At 40.6% G+C, this 18,693-nt stretch overlaps 1 protein-coding gene across 9 annotated transcripts in view; it reads right to left on the bottom strand.

Moving 5' to 3' along the window:
- LOC122561603 (phosphatidylinositol 4-phosphate 3-kinase C2 domain-containing subunit beta-like) overlaps positions 1-18,693 on the bottom strand; it is a 230,771-nt gene that overhangs the window by 120,170 nt on the left and 91,908 nt on the right. For all 9 annotated transcript variants that reach the window (XR_015761176.1, XM_087999661.1, XM_087999666.1 and 6 more), the window contains 5 exons: positions 18,568-18,693; positions 17,351-17,515; positions 15,531-15,606; positions 10,072-10,205; positions 6,506-6,697 (listed from right to left, as the gene is read on the bottom strand). Coding sequence is in view for 8 of the 9 variants with exons in the window: in XM_087999661.1 (XP_087855787.1) it covers positions 6,506-6,697; positions 10,072-10,205; positions 15,531-15,606; positions 17,351-17,515; positions 18,568-18,693 (693 nt within the window). In the remaining variant the exon portion in view is untranslated. The remainder of the gene's footprint in view (positions 1-6,505; positions 6,698-10,071; positions 10,206-15,530; positions 15,607-17,350; positions 17,516-18,567) is intronic.

Raw genomic sequence — 18,693 nt, 5'->3', positions numbered from 1 at the left:
ACACAGGGAATGAAATCACTAACCCAAGGAAACCTAAACACATAAGTAAAAAGCGGGACATACCACCAGTGCTTCACTGGAGGGTCACTGATGACGTTATCTAGTATGGTGATGAAATGTGTGAAAATGAACCTTCCAGCTCAGCGAGCAAATTTACCTCCATTAAAGAGTTACGTTTTCTTTAAATAACTGAAGTTATGTCAGTGCTGCACCAATTCATGCTTAACTATTTGCTTTCACCTTTTTTGCCCTTTAAAATGTGAGTGTGAGAATCTGTAATGCTGTTCTGTCTTTTTGAATCCTCTGTTGCTTTTTATTATTGTATTGTTACAATACCAGCTGATGGCAAAACTGGATAAGTCATATCTGAGAGAGAAATCTGGCTCGATACATTGGAAGTTTTATCTTTGCAATTTTGGTTACCACGGTACTCAGTCACCAATCGTACTTACAAGTGATTGTTTAATAACAGAGCATCAATGTTTATGACACACGACTGGAAAAATGATGCAACCTATTTACAACATCCAAAAACTAGATGAACCAGTCTTACTCCAAAAATAAAGATTCAATCATTTTACCCTCAACAATGATCTTTATATACTCAAATCTCAGTGAAGAGTCACCTGGTTTACATGTTAAAGTTCCTTCTTCAATTGGCCAACCTCTTCCAGAGGTTTATGAAGCTTTTTCTTGTTGGCATTAAGCCACTCAATATTTCTTTTCCTACAGTCATAGAGATATACAGCACTAAAAAAATGCCTTTTAGCTCATCACATCCATGCTGGTCAAAAGCAATCACCTAACTATTCTAATCCGATTTTCCAGCACTTGACCCATAGCCTTGGCATCACAAGTGTACATCTAAATAATTCATCAATGTATTTAGAGTTCTGCCTCTATCACCCTTACAGGCAGTGAGTTCCAGATTCCCACTACCCTTTGGATGATAAATGGTTTCCTCACATTTCCTTTAAACCTTCGCGTCTTCCCTTAAACTTATGCCCCCAGTCATTGATCCCCTCCATCAAAGCAAAATGTTTCTTCTGATCTACATTATCTATGCCCCTCATAATTTGTACATTTCAATCATGTCCCCCTCAATCTCCTCTACTGTACAGAAAACAACCCCAGTCAGTTCAATCTCTCTTCATAACTGGAACTCTCCAGGCAACATCCTGGTAAATCTCTTCTGCACCCTGTCCAGTGTTTCACATCCTTCCTATAATGTAGATTCCAAAACTACACATAATACCCTCGCTGTGACCTAACTAACATTGACACGATTCCAGCACATCCTCCTTGCTGTTAAACTGTGTACCTTTTCTTTTGCCCCGATGTTCTGGAAACAATTAAACTGCACTATTCCTCTTACAGGCTTTTTCTCCATGAATAACCTGCTTCAATCTATAGAAACCTATACACTACCTGAACTTTTTGCTTGTTCTCTGTTCCTATAAAGAATTTGTTTCTGCCTTCTCAAATCATAGGACACCTTGTTGCTAGCCAACAGGCCATTTGTTTTCTTCCTTTTACTCTTCTAAAATACTTGATTATTAACCTTGAGCATTTTTAACAAACTAAATACTTCTAAACAAATTTCCAAGCACCTTGGGATAACCCACAGAACTCAAAAATAAAACTAAGTGCTTCCCCTTCTTTACTCACTCTATGTAGAAGTACAATGAAACGTAAAGCTGCACGTGGGCCTTTCCATGTTTGAGCCCAAGAACTACTTTCAGTAAGATCAGGTGTGATGTGGCCAGAATGGACGAGGAGCAGATAATCTTAGGTCGATCTGAGTCAGCGCAGTGAGACACATTCAAAAAGGAAATAGGGATAATCCAAGGCCAACCTGTTCCAATAAAGAGAAAGGGTGTCATTGAGCCTAAGAGTCATACAGCATAGAAACAGGCCATTTAGCCCATTTTGCTGACCAAAAATCTCCAAACTACAGTAATCCCATTTACCTGCACTTGGTCCGTAGCCTTCATGCTCATCCAGATGCTTCTTAAATGTTGCTAGAGTATCTGCCTCCGCCTCCCTCTCAGGCAGCACGTTCCACACATCTACCACCTTCTTGGTGAAAAAATGTTTCCTCAGATCTCCCCTAAGCCACTTACTCTTCACTTTAAACTTATACACTCTACTCTCAGATGTGTGAGCCATGGGGAAGAGATTCTCATGATGTACTCTGTCTATGTATCTCATTATTTTGTGTACTGCAATCAGATTCCCCCTCAGTCTCCATTGCTCCAAGGAAACCAATTGAGTTTTTCATCCTGGGGCACATCCAGGAGAATTCAATCTGCACCCTCTCCAGTGCAGTCACATCCTTCCAATAGTGTGGTGGCCAGAACTGCACAATATTTCAGCTGTGGCCTAACCAATGTTTCATAAAGTTATAACAAGACTTCCTGGCTCCTATATTCTACACGCCATCTAATTAAGGCATGTATTATGGATGCCTGCCTCATTTCTCTGTCTACCCGTGCTGACACCTTCAGGGATCTAGGCAAAAGTGAGGACTGCAGATGCTGGAAACCAGAGTTTAGATCAGAGTGGTGCTGGAAAAGCACAGCAGGTCAGGCAGCATCCAAGGAGCTGGAAAATCCTGCTCCTGATGAAGGGCTTTTGCCCGAAACGTCGATTTTCCTGCTCCTCGGATGCTGCCTGACCTGCTGTGCTTTTCCAGCACCACTCTGATCCAAAAACCTTCAGGGATCTATGGACTTGTATACCAAGGTCCCTTCGTTCCTCAGTAATTCCCAAGGACATACTATACATTGTGTATATCCTTCTCTTATTAGACCTCCCAAAGTGTATCATCTCACAGTTATTTTGATTAAATTCCATCAGCCATTCCTCTATCCAATTTACCAGCTGATCAATATCAGACTGTAGTCAAGACTATCCTCTTCACTATCAACAAAATGCCATCAAATTTTGTTAAAAATCACACAAGACCAGCTTATAATCCAAAAGGTTTATTTGGAAGTACAAGCTTTCAGAGCGCTGCTCCTTCATGTGGTAGCTAGTGGGGTAGGATCACAGGACATAGGATTTATAGTAAAAGATCAAAGTGTCATACAACTGATGTGACGTATTGAACAAACGTAGATTGCTGTTAAGTCTTTAATCACTTAGAATGGGAACACAGGTTTTGATTCATTAAAATGTAAATCCCAGAACTTCTTTCAAGTCTCATTCCTGAGATAATTTAAGATTTTATCAAGAAAAGGTGACAATGCAGCTCATTCACACACAAACACAGTGGTAATTTGTGCATGGAGTCACAAAACGTTCATAGCGTTCTAAATTAATTGGTAAAAATCACACAACACCAGGTTATAGTCCAACAGGTTTAATTGGAAGCACACCAGCTTTTGGAGCAACACTCCTTCATCAGGTGACAATCACCTGATGAAGGAGCGGCGCTCCGAAAGCTAGTGTGCTTCCAATTAAACCTGTTGGACTATAACCTGGTGTTGTGTGATTTTTAACTTTGTACACCCCAGTCCAACACCGGCATCTCCGAATCATAAATTAATTGGCTTAGTGTTCACTAGTGAGAGGGATGAGGTGGGTACAGAAATCACATAGGATTTTGATATCAATGAAGGATTTTGATATCAATGAATAATGTTAGCATATGCAGAGAGGAGATTCTGATATCAGGCAGCCTTAAAAGTAGATACATCTCCAGGGATGGATTAAATATATCCCAGGCAAATGGAGTGAAGCAGGGGAGGAAATAATAGGGGTGCTGGCAATAACTTTCAATTCCATCCCAGCACAGGAGAGATGCCAGAGGACTGGAGGACAGCCAATGCGGTACAGTTATTTAAGAAGGGAGCAGGAGGAGTATTGTTCCCCCGAAGTCGTTCCTTATAGTGCAGTGTGAATGGCCAATTGACCCTGATGCTTCTGTGGCTGCGATTGCACAGCTCAATCATGGCTTGGAAGGTGTGACTGAACCATACCTTTACTCTGTCACTTTCATGACAAGAATTTCTTATCTGAATATTGCACATTTATGGCCCTCCACATTGTTTGCCCTCTGCATGGTTGGGCCACCTTTAATTCTTTCAATGAAACCCCCCCATGCTGAAAATTTCTCTGCATTAACGGCATGGTGCTCTCAATTTTGCATACCTTTTTCCTGAGCTAAGTTTGCACTGGAGTGCAACACTCACATTTTGTTTGTTGCTGTCCACGTAATTGTGTCCCAGTTGCTGTTGACCAGCAGTTAAAATGATTGTAGTTTAGATCAGTCAAATCATTCTCTCGGCTAAGTTCAGAATACCAGCTTGTGGAACAAATGAATAACTAGTTTCCTACTCTTTTGTCATCAACAACATATGGAACAAAACCTTGTCTCCACATAGCAACATAATTCATTTAGAGATTTATTGTACACGGCTTTAGCAATAATATAAACTCCTCTTGGCCATACTGCATTCATTGAATTATTCCTTTTTCCCTTGTATTTTGTCATTCACCAAAGCACCTTTTCCCCTCTTTTTTAAAAAACCATCTCATTTCCATGCAACATTTCATCAAGAGCTAATGCCAGTTCCTCCTCCGCATCACACCCCAGGCAAGTCAGCCCCATTGAGGCAGGTGGCTTTGGTGACAATGAGCCTAAAAGGAATGAATTAGGTTGCATCTGCCAAGTGCTAAACACAATCTGTTCATCATTGTACGGTATGTTTACAAATCCATTTGCAAAGCCAGTTTTATTTTCACATGGTAGGCAACAGGAGGGCAGCGTGGGGAGTAGGCCTCACTGACAGGGCATTGTCTCAAATTGATTAGCCTGTGGTTACTGGATTCTTATAGTTCTATTACTGGGAATGTTGAAAGATGTTATCAGTTTATCCTGTAATCATAGTGCTGTGAGGTTGCTTTTCAAAACCTCCTCCCACTAACACACACTATAACTGCTGGTAATAGTTTATTATCCTGTCAAAAATACTTCCAATTTCTTGAAAATAAAAGTTCTCCACAAGTCTTTTGTCTTCATGGCTAACCTAAGTATGCACCATGTTAAACTAAATTAAAAAGGTTAAGTTTTGGCAACATGGTGCCTGCTTTAGCCTTATATTTCCCAGACTGTAGAAGAAAAGAGGTGACATAATTGAAGGGTTTAAAAGAAATAGAAGGGTAGATAGAGAGAGAGAGAGAGAGAGAATTTCTTATGGTGATGGAGCCCAAAATAAAGAGGCAGGATCTCAAAATTAAATGTGGACTATTTCGGGGTTGATTTCAGGAGACAATTCTTCACTCAAGGTGCAATGAAAATCTGGAACTCACTTCCCCCAAAGTTGCAGAGGTTGGAAATAGAATTAAAGGCAATGGAATTACAGTGGGCAGATGGACTTAAAATACAGATCAGCCATGATCAACCAATTGGATGATGAAAGAAACTTGAGGGGCCAACTCGAGGTCTGACGTTCCTAGAGAGTCTTGGGGCCTAAGTGCAAACCTTAAATCAAAGTTCACATTCATTTATTTTCATCTCCAGTTGTTGTTACGGACAGGTGTCTGTTCTCTGATTTAAGACTTAGACCGCATTGAGGCAAACCTCTCCTAACCTTGACATCTACAAAACTGAAACATGACAAATGAACAAGTATGAAACAGATTCGCAAAGTTAGCTTGGAGCTATCGGGTTTTATGAGTTGGTACATTAAGGTTTGATCAGAGGGTTGCAGATGGACTATCCCCCTGATCCTTCAGCCCCTGTCAAACACACTCTCACACAGCAAGCTTCAATTCCTAATTAAAATACCTTGTTCAATACAAAACAAATAAGCAAAGGCCACTAATTGAAAAAAAATCCAACTGATAGAAATTGTTATTGCACAGCATTGTATAAAGCATCAATTTCCTATTTAGTTCTTTCAATCCAAGAGATGCAAACATGACAGAAATCACAACAGCTTCTTCACTGAGTCACTTACAATTTCTAAACTTGGGCATCAAATATTCTAATCTGGTGTGTGACCCTTGTGAATTGTTTGCCGTGAAGGGATAGTCCTAGTTTCAGCTGACTCAGAGTGATCCACATGCTTTGACTACATTTTTCAATCCTCACCTCGCCATGACTCTGTACCGATTTGACACTTCCTACAATGGCCATTTGTGTGGTTCCCTGACTAAAACTGAGAGGTGATGGGCTGTTTTATGCTGACAAATCATGTTCACTTTCCTTGACACTTGCAAGCATATATTTCTGACGAGCTTTTCATGGCAGAGAAAACAAACCTCTGCCTCATCAGATTTTATGAAGTCAAGGAGGTGAAAAGCCCAAATTATAACTCATTGTACTAAGAATTTAATATGACAAAACTAAAGGTGTACTACTAGACTACCTTAGCCCAAACATGAAACTGATGAAAGAGAATTTTCAGAAACTATTAGCTTTAAATAAAGTCTAATATTTCCAGAACATTTAAGGTAAGTGGGAGGATGATCACTTGGAGATCAGTCAGACTCTTACCTTGAAAGCAGTAGTCCCAGTGACTCTAAAGGATTTGCTGAGATGTTCCACCTTCTAAGCACTGCATAACTCTCAGACAGTGATTCTGAACCACAGCTAGGTGCACTGCCCAGTAAGAGAGGAAGGAAACAGTTTGAACTGTTACAGAATGAACGTTTTGTCCAGAGCAAGTTCTTCTCGGCTTCTTCAATCCTGCAAACGACAGCAGTACAGAAGTGAAAATGTTGTGACACCAGAGCTCAATACCCGTTGGGTTGTAATCACGATGAATGATACCACCATTTCATAATTGGAACATTTTCCCTTGAGTGAAAACCTGAGACAGCATGACACAAGTCAAAACTTTCTTTGACAATGTATCGGAGCTTTAATCCGAGGCCAGCTACCTGTCCTATAGATGCTTGCGCTTCAAATCCCTGTCACCCTTGATATGAGACCACTATGGTGCTGGAAAAGCACAGCAGGTCAGGCAGCATCCGAGGAGCAGGAAAATAGATGTTCCGGGCAAAAGCCCTTCATCAGGAAATGGGAATTGTCAACTAAAAGTCAATTAAAATCAGATTGATTGACCACTTTCGTGTTTAAGGTGTTCCATTTTGTGGACATTTGAACAAAATCCCTGGCAGGGAATGTGAATGCTGCCTTTTTACTGCATGAGAAAGTGAAAGGAGTTGGATTCAAACCAAAATCAGAGAGATAAATTGTGTTCCAAAGCACTGTGCTGGGCGGGACTATACAAAAGAGGCGAATTAATCTTGGAAGGTCATGATATTGATTCAAAAACAGAAAGAACATGGCACATCAAATTTCTTAATTTGTTTTTAAGGTAAAATTCAAAACATTTGATCTGTCAGCGAATTAATGGCCTGGGACAAGCAGATCAGGATTAATCTATACTCTAAGCTCTTATCTTAGACAGAAACACAAAAATGGACTCAGCACCATGCTAGAAAGGATAAAAGGAAACAGAAGACTTTCAGCAATGTGGCACTCACAATATCTGCAGGAATTCCTACCCCAGTGAATAAGACAGTTAGGCTAATTCTCACTGCAGCTCAAGACAAATGGAATAAATTCTGGGATCTCACTGTTCTCATGCCTCACTTTCACAACATGCAGTTAACTCAGGCCAACTCCTTTCAGGTAACTCACTCATGGATGTAGTGGTCTTTGTATAATAGATTTTATCTGCCTTACCTCACTAACCCTAACATGAAGATTTTGAAACTTGTTTATTCTGTACTTGGATTCTTCATCAACAGATAGGAGGATCAACTTGGTCAAATTATCGACCCCAGAGAAATGGATTGGTGCCCATGTTAATGAGATTGCTGTCAGAGATTGGAAGTTACCACATGGCACCTCTATATTGTATTACACTGGCAGGGCAGTCTTGCTACTCAATTAATACAAACAAAGGCAAACACATCAAAGAATTTTCAAACACAGTAAGAAGTCATTTGACCTGACAAAGCTCTGCTACAACATTTCAAAATGAATCTCACTATCCTATGTTATCTTCTCCAACAAATGTTAACTTATCCTTAGGAATGATGCAATGGCTATTATTTTAGCTATCAGTGAATCATTTCTTTTACAGAAATAGGTAATATTAACTTTTCTTTTGGGTCCCAGCCCATGTTAAAATCTATGTTCACATCCTTGTCTTGAAATTTCATAATGACCTTGCTCATCCCAATTTCTATAACCTGTTGCAGCTAAAAAAAACCCCACAATTTATGTGGTTCTTTTATTTTGCTCTGTGCCTGATTTTAATAGCTTCACCTTATAGGAAAGGCCCAGAGAATCCTCACTCTCTTGTCTCTCAGAAGGGAGTGGGAGCTGCTGGCCAAGAAACCCTGGAGTCATCATCCAAGCTTTACTTTAAAAGGTCTCAAGGGGTCAGTCAGAGTCTGTGAATTCACTTACATCCCACAACAGTACAATGGTGCTCACTTGCAACGCTGCTCAATGTATCGCACCCACATCATTCTGCAGTCCCTGATGCACTGGACTCCTGTCTAACACTCTTCATCTCATCCTGCAAGCCAACTCTCTCCCCAACTCTCACTGTCTCCACATACCTGTAACTATTCATCCAGAACAGGAAAGCACTCAAAAACAGTGCAACACTACATCTGACAATCTCTCTTGCAGGATCAGGTGAGAACAGAGCAGAGTCGAATCAGCTGAAGACACAGATGCATGCACCTCCTGAGTATTAAAGAGGAGATGATTCTCGATATCGTGGAGGGGGCCCTGGCATCCATCTTTGCTGGGGACATCGAAGATAGTGGTATTTTCCTGCTTTGTGTGCTTCTCAACTTCCAGAACACCTTCGCCCATCTTCTACCTGATGGGCTGCCAATGCTGTGTCCATGTACTGACTCCCTCTCAATTAAGACCCCCTCCCACTTCACAAACATCCCATTCTGAGTTCCTGCTTTGAGGACTTCCCAACCACACCAGCCCCAGGAGGAGAAAGGAGAGCAAGCCACCAGCTCAGACCCTGGCAACATTTGGAGGTAAGAACAAAGGTTGGGTTCAGCACGCAGTGAGTCACTGAGCCTGAATGAGCTACAACCATGAGGTTTCCACCTCACTGCTAGGGTAAGTGAGGGAGATATACACTGATGCAGTGGACTCAGATAAGGACTCTCATGAGATAGTACAGAGGTGAGTTGTGAAGGTCCTGAATGGGCTTAGAGACTGAGATGTTGAAGTGCATTATCTGACTTGGCTTCTGTCGCTATTGAGGCACCCCATATTGACAATGGACATGGCACAGAGATTGCCCACTTCACAGTCTTGGCTCAATCTCCCAGACATGTTGCAGAACCAGAGGCACTACCACTGCCTCCATATGTGTTGGAGTTTCTGTGTGCACAGGCCACCTTCTTCCCTGCCATCCCTGCATCAATCTGGTGACAATGTTTGGTAAATGCAGGATCTGAACTCCTCCAGAATACTATCAGACACTGCAATAGAAAATGACTCAAAATGTTTCATTAATCTGCAGTTAGGGTATTTTGTTCTTTAATACTGCATTGCCTGTCTTGCTGGACCTGTAATCTTACAGACTGTGGGACAGGACACAGATTGAGACCAAAAATACAGCTTGTACCTGAGAAAGCCAACCCTGCCATTGTAATGTTGCTGGAAGCTACATATGTGAGTTTATACTTAATCTTTCTTATGGCATAAAACTCAATATACATAACTGGCCTTCTGTGAGGTGCCAATTTGAATACCTTCTGAAAATCCAGACAAACTAATTCTACTGTATTCCCTCACCCTATAAAGTCAGCCGCATTTTCAACAAAATTCTATTAATTTTGAATTTGGTGAATCCAGACTGACAGAGAGAAATGACATTGGCTCCCCCTAACAGATTTGAGCAACCATATGGAATCCTACAGCACAGAAGGTGGCCCTTCAATCCATTATCCTCGTGCTGGCTCTGTGAAAGAAATAATATTGCAGCATTCATGTCAGGGCTGAGACGCGAGAATCAATTTCCAAGGACGTGGCCAAAGAGATGCTTCATAGACAGGGGACATACTTACAAAAGCAGAGAGTGTTTCTGCTGGATGTTTGCAATCTGTTTTCTGGACATTTCATCTATGTCGGTGAAATACTGCCAGTGGTTTGCAGGAGCAGGTCGTGAAAATGTGACCAAGAATGAGCCTGGAAAATTTATCTGCATTTAAAATTATACGAGTTGCATTTTAATACTGGACATATACTTTAACATTCTGGCAAGAAACTGTCTCAAAATTCATTACCAGTACATTGTGATCGTCAATAACAGGGAGCACCAAAATAAACATTTCAATATGCTAAAATGTGCAAAACACTCAGTCTTTTTCAACATTACCCATTGAGCAAAGCAGTTTAAGATTTTTGGACATGATAAGGTGCAATATAAATGCTGCATTTTATTTATAATTACCACTGATCACAAAATCAAACATATCAGGTAACAGAATTGCCCCTTACCTGAAATGTATTTAGAATCTAATTGGGAGCTGATTTTTGCACAGTCTCTTTTACTTGCCTCTTATTCCCCATACTAATCATTTTTATGCTTCCTCGATGTTTTAATTCTGCTTTATGAATGTTGTAATTAGCTTCACACTCAGGTAACTGTGTGCGTTAAAACAATTCTTCTAATCTAAGGCTTTACTTTAGCTCACCATCTCTCGTCAGTGACTCACCAATCAATGGAAACAATTTAGCCATGTGCATCTGTCAAAATGTTTAAATCCACTATCATTTTTCCAAACCTATAGTCTTTGCCACCCTAGAAAGACAAGGGCAGCAAATTCATAGGAACACCACCACCAGCACATTCCCCTCCAAGCCACAACTATCCTGACTTGGAAATATATTGCCGTTCCTCAGTATTGCTGAATCAAAACTATCTTCCCAAAGGAGGGACGATGGTTATGTTGACACCACATGGACTGAAGCAGTTGAAGAAGACAGCTCACTACTGCCTTTCCCATGATAATTAGGGATGGGCAATAAATGCTGACTCAACCTGTGATGCTCACACCCTGAGAATGAATAAAAACAATCTTCAGTTTGAAAAAATACTACCATTATGATGCCTCATTAACAGTAAAGCTTTAAGTCTCCATTCCCAGTGAAATACCAATGTATCATTTATTCTAATTTATCATTTCCATTCATTTTCTGAGTAGTGAACATTTATTCTTTGTAAATCAAAACAAAAATGTCTATTTATTAAAAGACTACCTTCTGCTTCCTACATCTTATCAAATGTTTGAAACATTGCCAAGATTTTGATTCGTTTTGCAAACAGGAATATTCTGAATTGAGAACTAATTCCAGCAACTTCCACATGAAGTCAATCAGCTGGGATAAAATGTGGAAGTTACTGGAATTAAGGTTTGTTTTGGACATTTTCATTGCTCCCTTTCCTTTGGTATGTGGCCACAAAATTATCCAATCTTTCATTGGGACAGGGCACTGGAATCATATGTCTTTACTTAACAATTTTTCCTCAGCATTTTCTGTGGGAATCGACTCCTTGCTGGGCACAGTTTCTGTGGGAGAATCTGTCCCTCAGCCTCTTACCCAATTTCCTTATATTCATAGTGTCATAGACTTGTACAGCACGGAAACAGACCCTTCAGTCCAACCAGTCAATGCTGACCATGTTCCCAAACTAAACTAGTCCCACTGACCTGCATTTGGCCCATATCCCTCCAAACCTTTTCTATTCATGTACTTATCAAATGTTCTCTCATCCACCACTTCCTCTGGCAGTTTGTTCCACACATGAACCACTCTCTGTGTAAAAAGATTGCCCCTCATGTCCATTTTAAATCTTTCTCTTTTCACCTTAAAAATAAACCCTACTGTTCCCCTAGTGTGAACGCAAGGTAAGGATTATTTGAGATAGTTTATTGCCATAAATTCTCCTTTGTCTAGACCGTGTCCACGGCCTGTCTAATTACCAGAGGATAGACCACAGAAGATGTGTTTATCTCAGTTAACAAGGTAGCTCACTGTATGACAAGAATAAGTGTAACATACTTTACTAGTCAGGTCTAATTACTGACCATTGCAAGGAACTGCACAAAATAACTCTGCTCCCAATGAAGGCGAGGGTAGAATTCTTGTCTCCAACCAAAGACTGTGTGTGACCTTTTCAGGTTTGGTGGACCTAATGCACTTCAACATTAATTATTTCAGAATCATTACCTTGCAAAAGCAAACACTTGCACTGTCTTCCTAGTAAAAACAATCTGAGCCCCCTTTAATTTCAAATAATTAAATTGCCCAAGCATTCTGTCAGGCAGACTTCAGCACATGTTACATGACCTGTTCTGCTTGAAACCAAAAACACAGTCCCAAAATGTGGCAATCTTACAAACCTCATAACTGCAATGTAATAAAGAGTGGGGGAAAGAGAGGAAACAAACTATTTTCTTGGATATTATGAGCAGACATCTTTGCTGATACTACCACCCCAACTCCCACCTCCATCCAACACGTTTCTTGTGTGTTGAAGAAATAAACACACATTAAAGTAGGTTTATAAGCAGTGGTGCAATAAGTTTCTGTAGCATTCAAAAGGAATATATTGTTAAGAATTGGTACTGAGCAGCATATGAGGTTTATTTGATTTTTGTGAGAATTGGCTGGCTTTTGATAGGGACTGCTGGGGTAAAGAACCCACCTTTACTCACTGGGCAGCTCTGTGTGAGTGTTCTTATTGAAGAGTTACTGTTGGAGCATTAACATTAAAGTTTTGTTGTTTTCTACTGTATCACACATGGGGATGAATTTCACTGGGTGATTGGTCTGTTTTTTGTTCTGTCCCCCAGCAGAAAATGATAAAAGGCTGTCCTGCAGCAATAGTGCAATGCAGGCGACATGGGCTGAGGTTTGGATGTGGGACAACCTACCAGTGAAATGGGTGTCCCATCCTCCGGAGCAGTTGGTCCATCTGGTTGTATATTACCTCTTGCAGCCCCACAGCAACCTGGACTATTGTGCAGCTGTATGGAACCTCGAAGGAGGCCAATGAAGATTGAGGGTGAGACCCGACCCAGAGAAGTCCCAAAGATTTTGGGTGAGGAATATTGGGCAGGAGAGCTAGGAGGTGGGTAGCAGGCTAGGTGTTGGAGGCTAGATGAGGAGACACAAAAAGGGGTTATGCCTGGGGAAGGAATCCAGTGTGCATGGATCCTTCAAAGGACCTACACCTACACCTCCTTCCTTCCTGCTTTTTCCAAATTTGTTTTCAAAAGGTCTACCACTCTTGCCTGCCTTCCACTGCCCAGCACATTAGGGCAGGGGAGACAGATTGGTGGTCTTAAAAGAGCAATAATTGGTCACTCAAAGGCCTTGGTAGACCTAAGGGCAGGCAGGTTAGTGGGCACATTGCCCTTCTCTCTATTATGGGCACTAGGTTGGGTAGGGCAGGATGGCTGTGGTCTAGCCATCTGCAATATTATATATGAATCCCTCCTCAACAAAAACACACCAGATAGGTATGAGGGTAGGGGATTAACTCTAGCCCACAAATATAAATTTGAGTACTGCACTGATACAAAATTATACAAGACCATTCAAAGTAATATATTCAGTTAAATCATGTCACTTGGACAATGGAGAAAGAATGCACAAATTAAGGAAAGTTTAGACCAGAGTGGTGCTGGAAAAGCACAGCAGGTCAGGCAGCATCCGAGGAGCAAGAAAATCGACGTTTCGGGCAAAAGCCCTTCATTAGGAACAGAGGCAGGAAGCCTCTAGGGTGGGGAGAAAGTAGCAAAGAGTACAATAGATGAATGGGGGTGGGGATGGAGGTGATAGGTCAGAGGGTAGGGTGGAGTGGATAGGTGGGAAGGAGATTGACAGGTAGGACAGGTCATGAGGACAGTGCTGAGCTGGAAGGTTGGAACTGAGGTAAGGTGGGGGTGGGGGGAAATAAGGAAACTGGTGAAGTCCACAAATTAAGGAAAGGCAAGTTTAGGACAGATATCAGGTCGATTGTCTTGACACAATTAATGATTACTATCTGGAGATCACTCTAGGTTGAGTAATGCAGCCAAATACTCAATGTGAGAACTTTCACTTGGGGGCTGAATAAAGGCACTAGTGGATTGGCAGTAACTCACTTGACAGATTGATGGGTATAGGATGGACTGATGATCTGCTGGTGCAATATTTATCCTCCTGCTGAAGTGAGAGGTTCCGCATTATATTATTAGAAGAGGGCACATTGTAGTGCATGCAACATGCCGTTGTGGGGTGGGGCGATGGGATACATGGATTTCAGCATCTCTGAAGAATGGTTCAAATGAGTAAAATGACCTCTGTCACTAAACTTTAAACTTGGAATTAAAGGTAAAATTGAAACATTGTTGAAGTTAGGGTAGTTGGAGATTTCTAAACTTGATGGTTATCAGAATGATCACCAAGTGTATTCAGAGATATGGAACGAAGGTGAGTAAATGGAGTTAAGACATGGATCAACCATGATCTAACTGAATGCTCGAGGGGGTGGTTGGCCTTCCCATTTCCTGCTTTCTTAAAGCCTAAGTCTGCACTCTTCTTCGGGATGAGACTGAACTGAAATTCTCTGTCAGAATATTTAGCCCATTTTGATTGATATGAGAAAATAATCATGAATGTGGTTCTACTCAGTTGGTTTGAATTTAGAGTTCCTCCACCTTGAGTGAGAATGATGTCACCACTACTTTGGACTATTATTCATAAGTTCTGGGACTCACCACAGCCAGAGATGTAATATTCAGTGCGGTGTTTCATTTATTGACATTCACTTCATGTTAATATTCATCTGGCCTAGGGTGACTTTGTAACTAGCTGTCTCCGCAGTCATCCAACTGCAGAGCAACCTACCAGGTCTATTGAATTATTGTTGATTACTAGTTAATCCGGAGATTATTCACAATTGTGTTCCATTGCACTGAAGGTGGTAAGACTGGTATCAAAGTGTCCAATTTTCTGTTGGTCCTGGGGTGGAATTGTTCAGCTAAACTCACACTATGACAATATTAATCAATTCAAATCTAAATCCATTGTCCCACTTTGGTCTAACTCCCAATTTCACAAAGCATAGAATCTGTCAGCCCTGTAAGTAGTCGTACTCTCAGTAGTAGATGGTAATGAATTGTTACATTCGTGTAATCGCCAGTTATCTCATCATTGGGGATATAAAAAGCTGGCGTCTCACCCAAGTGGCTGACTGGTGGTCAGTTGATCATTGCAGTAAACATTTCAGATGATTTAACATTTTAAAAGTCCAAATACATCAAACATTTTACAAAATTATTTATGTGCACTTGCTGCCTGCCAACTCCTCTTAGGTGAAATCATCGAAGTAAATACAAAGGGAACTTTAATGACAGCATTATGACATCACACTTCTTAACTTGGTAGGTTATATTATTTTATCTAGCATTATATCAAATTGTTCTTTTATTGGATTTATTGCATAACTCAATGCAAGTGAAATATTGCTTACCTGTAGAATCAAGCTGTCTGCTTGGCTGGCGTTGGCTGGGACAAGATGCAATAGCTTTGTATCATGGACTAAAACTCTGTTGCAAATTGTGGAATATGTCAATTTTAGTAATTATATGTACTACTTGAATAACAATCATATTTTACTTTGTGTGCAGCATTTTAAGTGGATCTACTGGACTATTCAACACAGCCTATATTTAGACCTTTCACAGGTTACAATGGTTTATAATCAGTCACAAAGGACAAATTCAGTAAGGATTCACAACTGTCAGAATATATTTGTGTCTCTGGCTCATCCCTTGAGGCTTTGTTCTGGAGCCGCAGCCACTCTGAATTTGTCCTGAAATGTTGCTTGTCTTTTTGATTTTGGTGGTGAATTCCCTTGAAATTTCTCCAATCCTGATGCCGTCCTTTAACCAAAAGCCTTGTTTCTGTGGGTTTTCTGGCAAATTATTATAATGTGAAGGAACAACTCAGAGAGAAGCAAATGGAATAGGAACATTCAAAATAGGTTGAATCTCTACGTAATAAATGAAATGTTGCAGGGCTATGGGGAAATTGCAGGACTGGGTGAAGCTGACTGGTTTAATATTTTTAAAGAATTGTAAGTATTGATGGGCTTACTAACTTCCTTCTGTGATCCAACGATAAATGTTCTTCTCTCAAGATTTTAGTTTCGGAGTTGGGACATCATGTTGAGGTTGTAAAGAATGTTGATGAGGACTCTTCTGGATAACTGTGTGCAGTTCTGGTCGCCCTGCTATAGGAAGGGTATTATTAAACCAGAGAGGGTTCAGAACAGATTTACCTGGATGTTGCTGGGAGTGGAGGGTTTGAGTTGTAAGGAGAGAGATTGAGAGTTTTTTTCTCTGGAGCATAGGAGGTTGAGGGGTGATCTTATAGAGGGGCTTAGATAAGGTGGACAAGCAAAGGTCTCTTCCCTAAGATGGGGAGTTGAAAACTGGGAGGCATATTTTTAAGGTGAGAGGAGAAAGATTGGAAAAGGACATGAGGGGCAATGTTTTTTACACAGAGAGAAGTCAGTGTGTAAAATGAACTGCCAGAGGAAGTGATGGATGCAGGTACAGTTACAAATTTTAAAAGACACTTGTTTAAGTATATGGTTTGTAGCCAATATACAGGCAGATAGGACTAGTTTATTTGGGAAAATGGTCAGCGTGGGCTAGTTGGACTGAAAGGTCTGTTTCCTTGTTCTGTGACTCTATGATCATGTACTCTTTTAACATACCATCCATTTTAGATGTTTATAAAGGCAGTGCCATGTTGCTCTGCTTCTCCTATATAAATTGAATGAGAATAAGACGCATAGTATTTGAAAAAGGAAAATTCAATCTGAAGAAATCACTCTTCTGTTTTATAATTATATGCAAATATGACTGATTATGAAGCAGCATCATATTGATTGTAACATGTCATAACTATTCTAAAGTCAAGGCAAATCTTTGGAGTGCAGAAGTTACACCCTACCCTGTGATAGAAAGACACATGTGTCAAAATAATCTATTTAGCAACATAAAAACAATTCACAATAGCAAAAAAAGATATCATTCAGAATGTTAAAATTGGAAAAATCTCAGTAGGATGTGAAGGGGGTATGTGCTGCTATGGAAACTGGCAACATTCTGAGTGTGTGCGATGGGTAATTCTTTGATCTCAGATAATGTCTTGTGATGATGTTAAGTGAGGATCCTGATTGGCCAGAAAGACCATCATGGCATCCAGTGACTCATATGTAACATTTACAAGTCACGTTATGTGGAATGGATTCAACCAGTGTCTCTGCTTTGATGAACTTACAGTTTGGAGCTGTAGAGAGGCATGGAGACACTTGCTAAGCAGTCAGCATTTCTGGAGTGTCTGCTACTATCGATATAGCTCCCAGTAGTGGTACGGTCTCCATACAATGTCAGGCTAAGAATCGTCTCACAAGGTAATTGTGCAATTTCAATGGGCATGTGTATTCTGAAATGGAAATAGCAAATTGTTTAGTTCAAACCAGAAAATGGTTCTTTCTTTTTCAAAATTCATGCTCGGGTTATGAGGTACACTAGCAGGATGCACTGAATTATTGTTGACTGAAATCAGTAGCCCTTGGCAAGGTGATGGTGAGCAGCAACCTTAAACTGCTACAGCCCATGAGGTGAAGACTGTCTCTCGGTGCTGTTGGGTATTGACTCTTGCATGATTGTTTTGTTCAAATAAGTCAAATGATGGACATTGTCCAAGGTCTTGAGTGTTTTACATAGCAAGCAGTGAATCCGTAGACAGTGCTTTATCTTACTTTCTCTCACAAAGTAGAAAACTAAGATCTTTAAAATGCAGTTACTTGGAATAGAAAGGGTGACACGGTGGCTCAGTGGTTAACACTGCCGGCTCATAGCCCCAGGGACCTGGGTTCAATTCTACCCACAGGCAATTTTCTGTGTGGAGTTTGCACATACTCTCCGTGTCTGCGTGGGTTTCCTCCCACAGACTAAAAATGTGCAGGTTAGGTGGCTCGGCCATGTTAAATTGCCCATAGGGTCCAGCGATTGTACAGGCTGAATGGATTGGCCATGGGAAATACAGGGTTGTGGGAATAGGGTACGGAGATTGGTCTGAGTGGGATGCTCTTTGGAGGGTTAGCATGGACTCAATGGGCCAGATGGCCTGCTTCCAAACTGTAGGAATTCTATGAAAGACATTCTGAAGTACGATTTGTGGTAAAATTCCAGCTGTTAATATTAAGTTTGTTTGACTAGAATTTGTAATATAATCCACAAAATGCAGTTTCCATCCACAACAGAGTCTGAAGAACTAATATACAGACTTCTTATTTCTATTCCTCAACATCAGGACACAACATAAAAACATTTTTTGTGTGGATTAAATTGTTTATTCTGAAGATTCTGTTGCATATTATTGCACATGGTAATCTTTAAATGCAATCAGAACTAAAGCAAAGTTCAGAAGCTTCTAATAATGACTTCCATCTGACTCGTGTAAGCTTGTCATGATTTCCATGTTGTACTTACCTCTGATTCCACCTAGCCAGAACAAAAAGGGGAGATCTTGTGATGGAAATTTCTTCTGTTTTCACCCGTTCACACAGCTCCTTAGCTCCATACATTAATGAACAAGACACAAATAAGTTCTCGTAG

The sequence above is a fragment of the Chiloscyllium plagiosum genome, unplaced genomic scaffold (assembly GCF_037043375.1).
Source record: "Chiloscyllium plagiosum isolate Xiang-an unplaced genomic scaffold, Cpla_swu_hap1 HiC_scaffold_23, whole genome shotgun sequence".
NCBI lineage: Eukaryota > Metazoa > Chordata > Chondrichthyes > Orectolobiformes > Hemiscylliidae > Chiloscyllium > Chiloscyllium plagiosum.
Note: the sequence above shows the minus strand (reverse complement) of the source record. Positions and strands in the feature narration are given on the sequence as shown.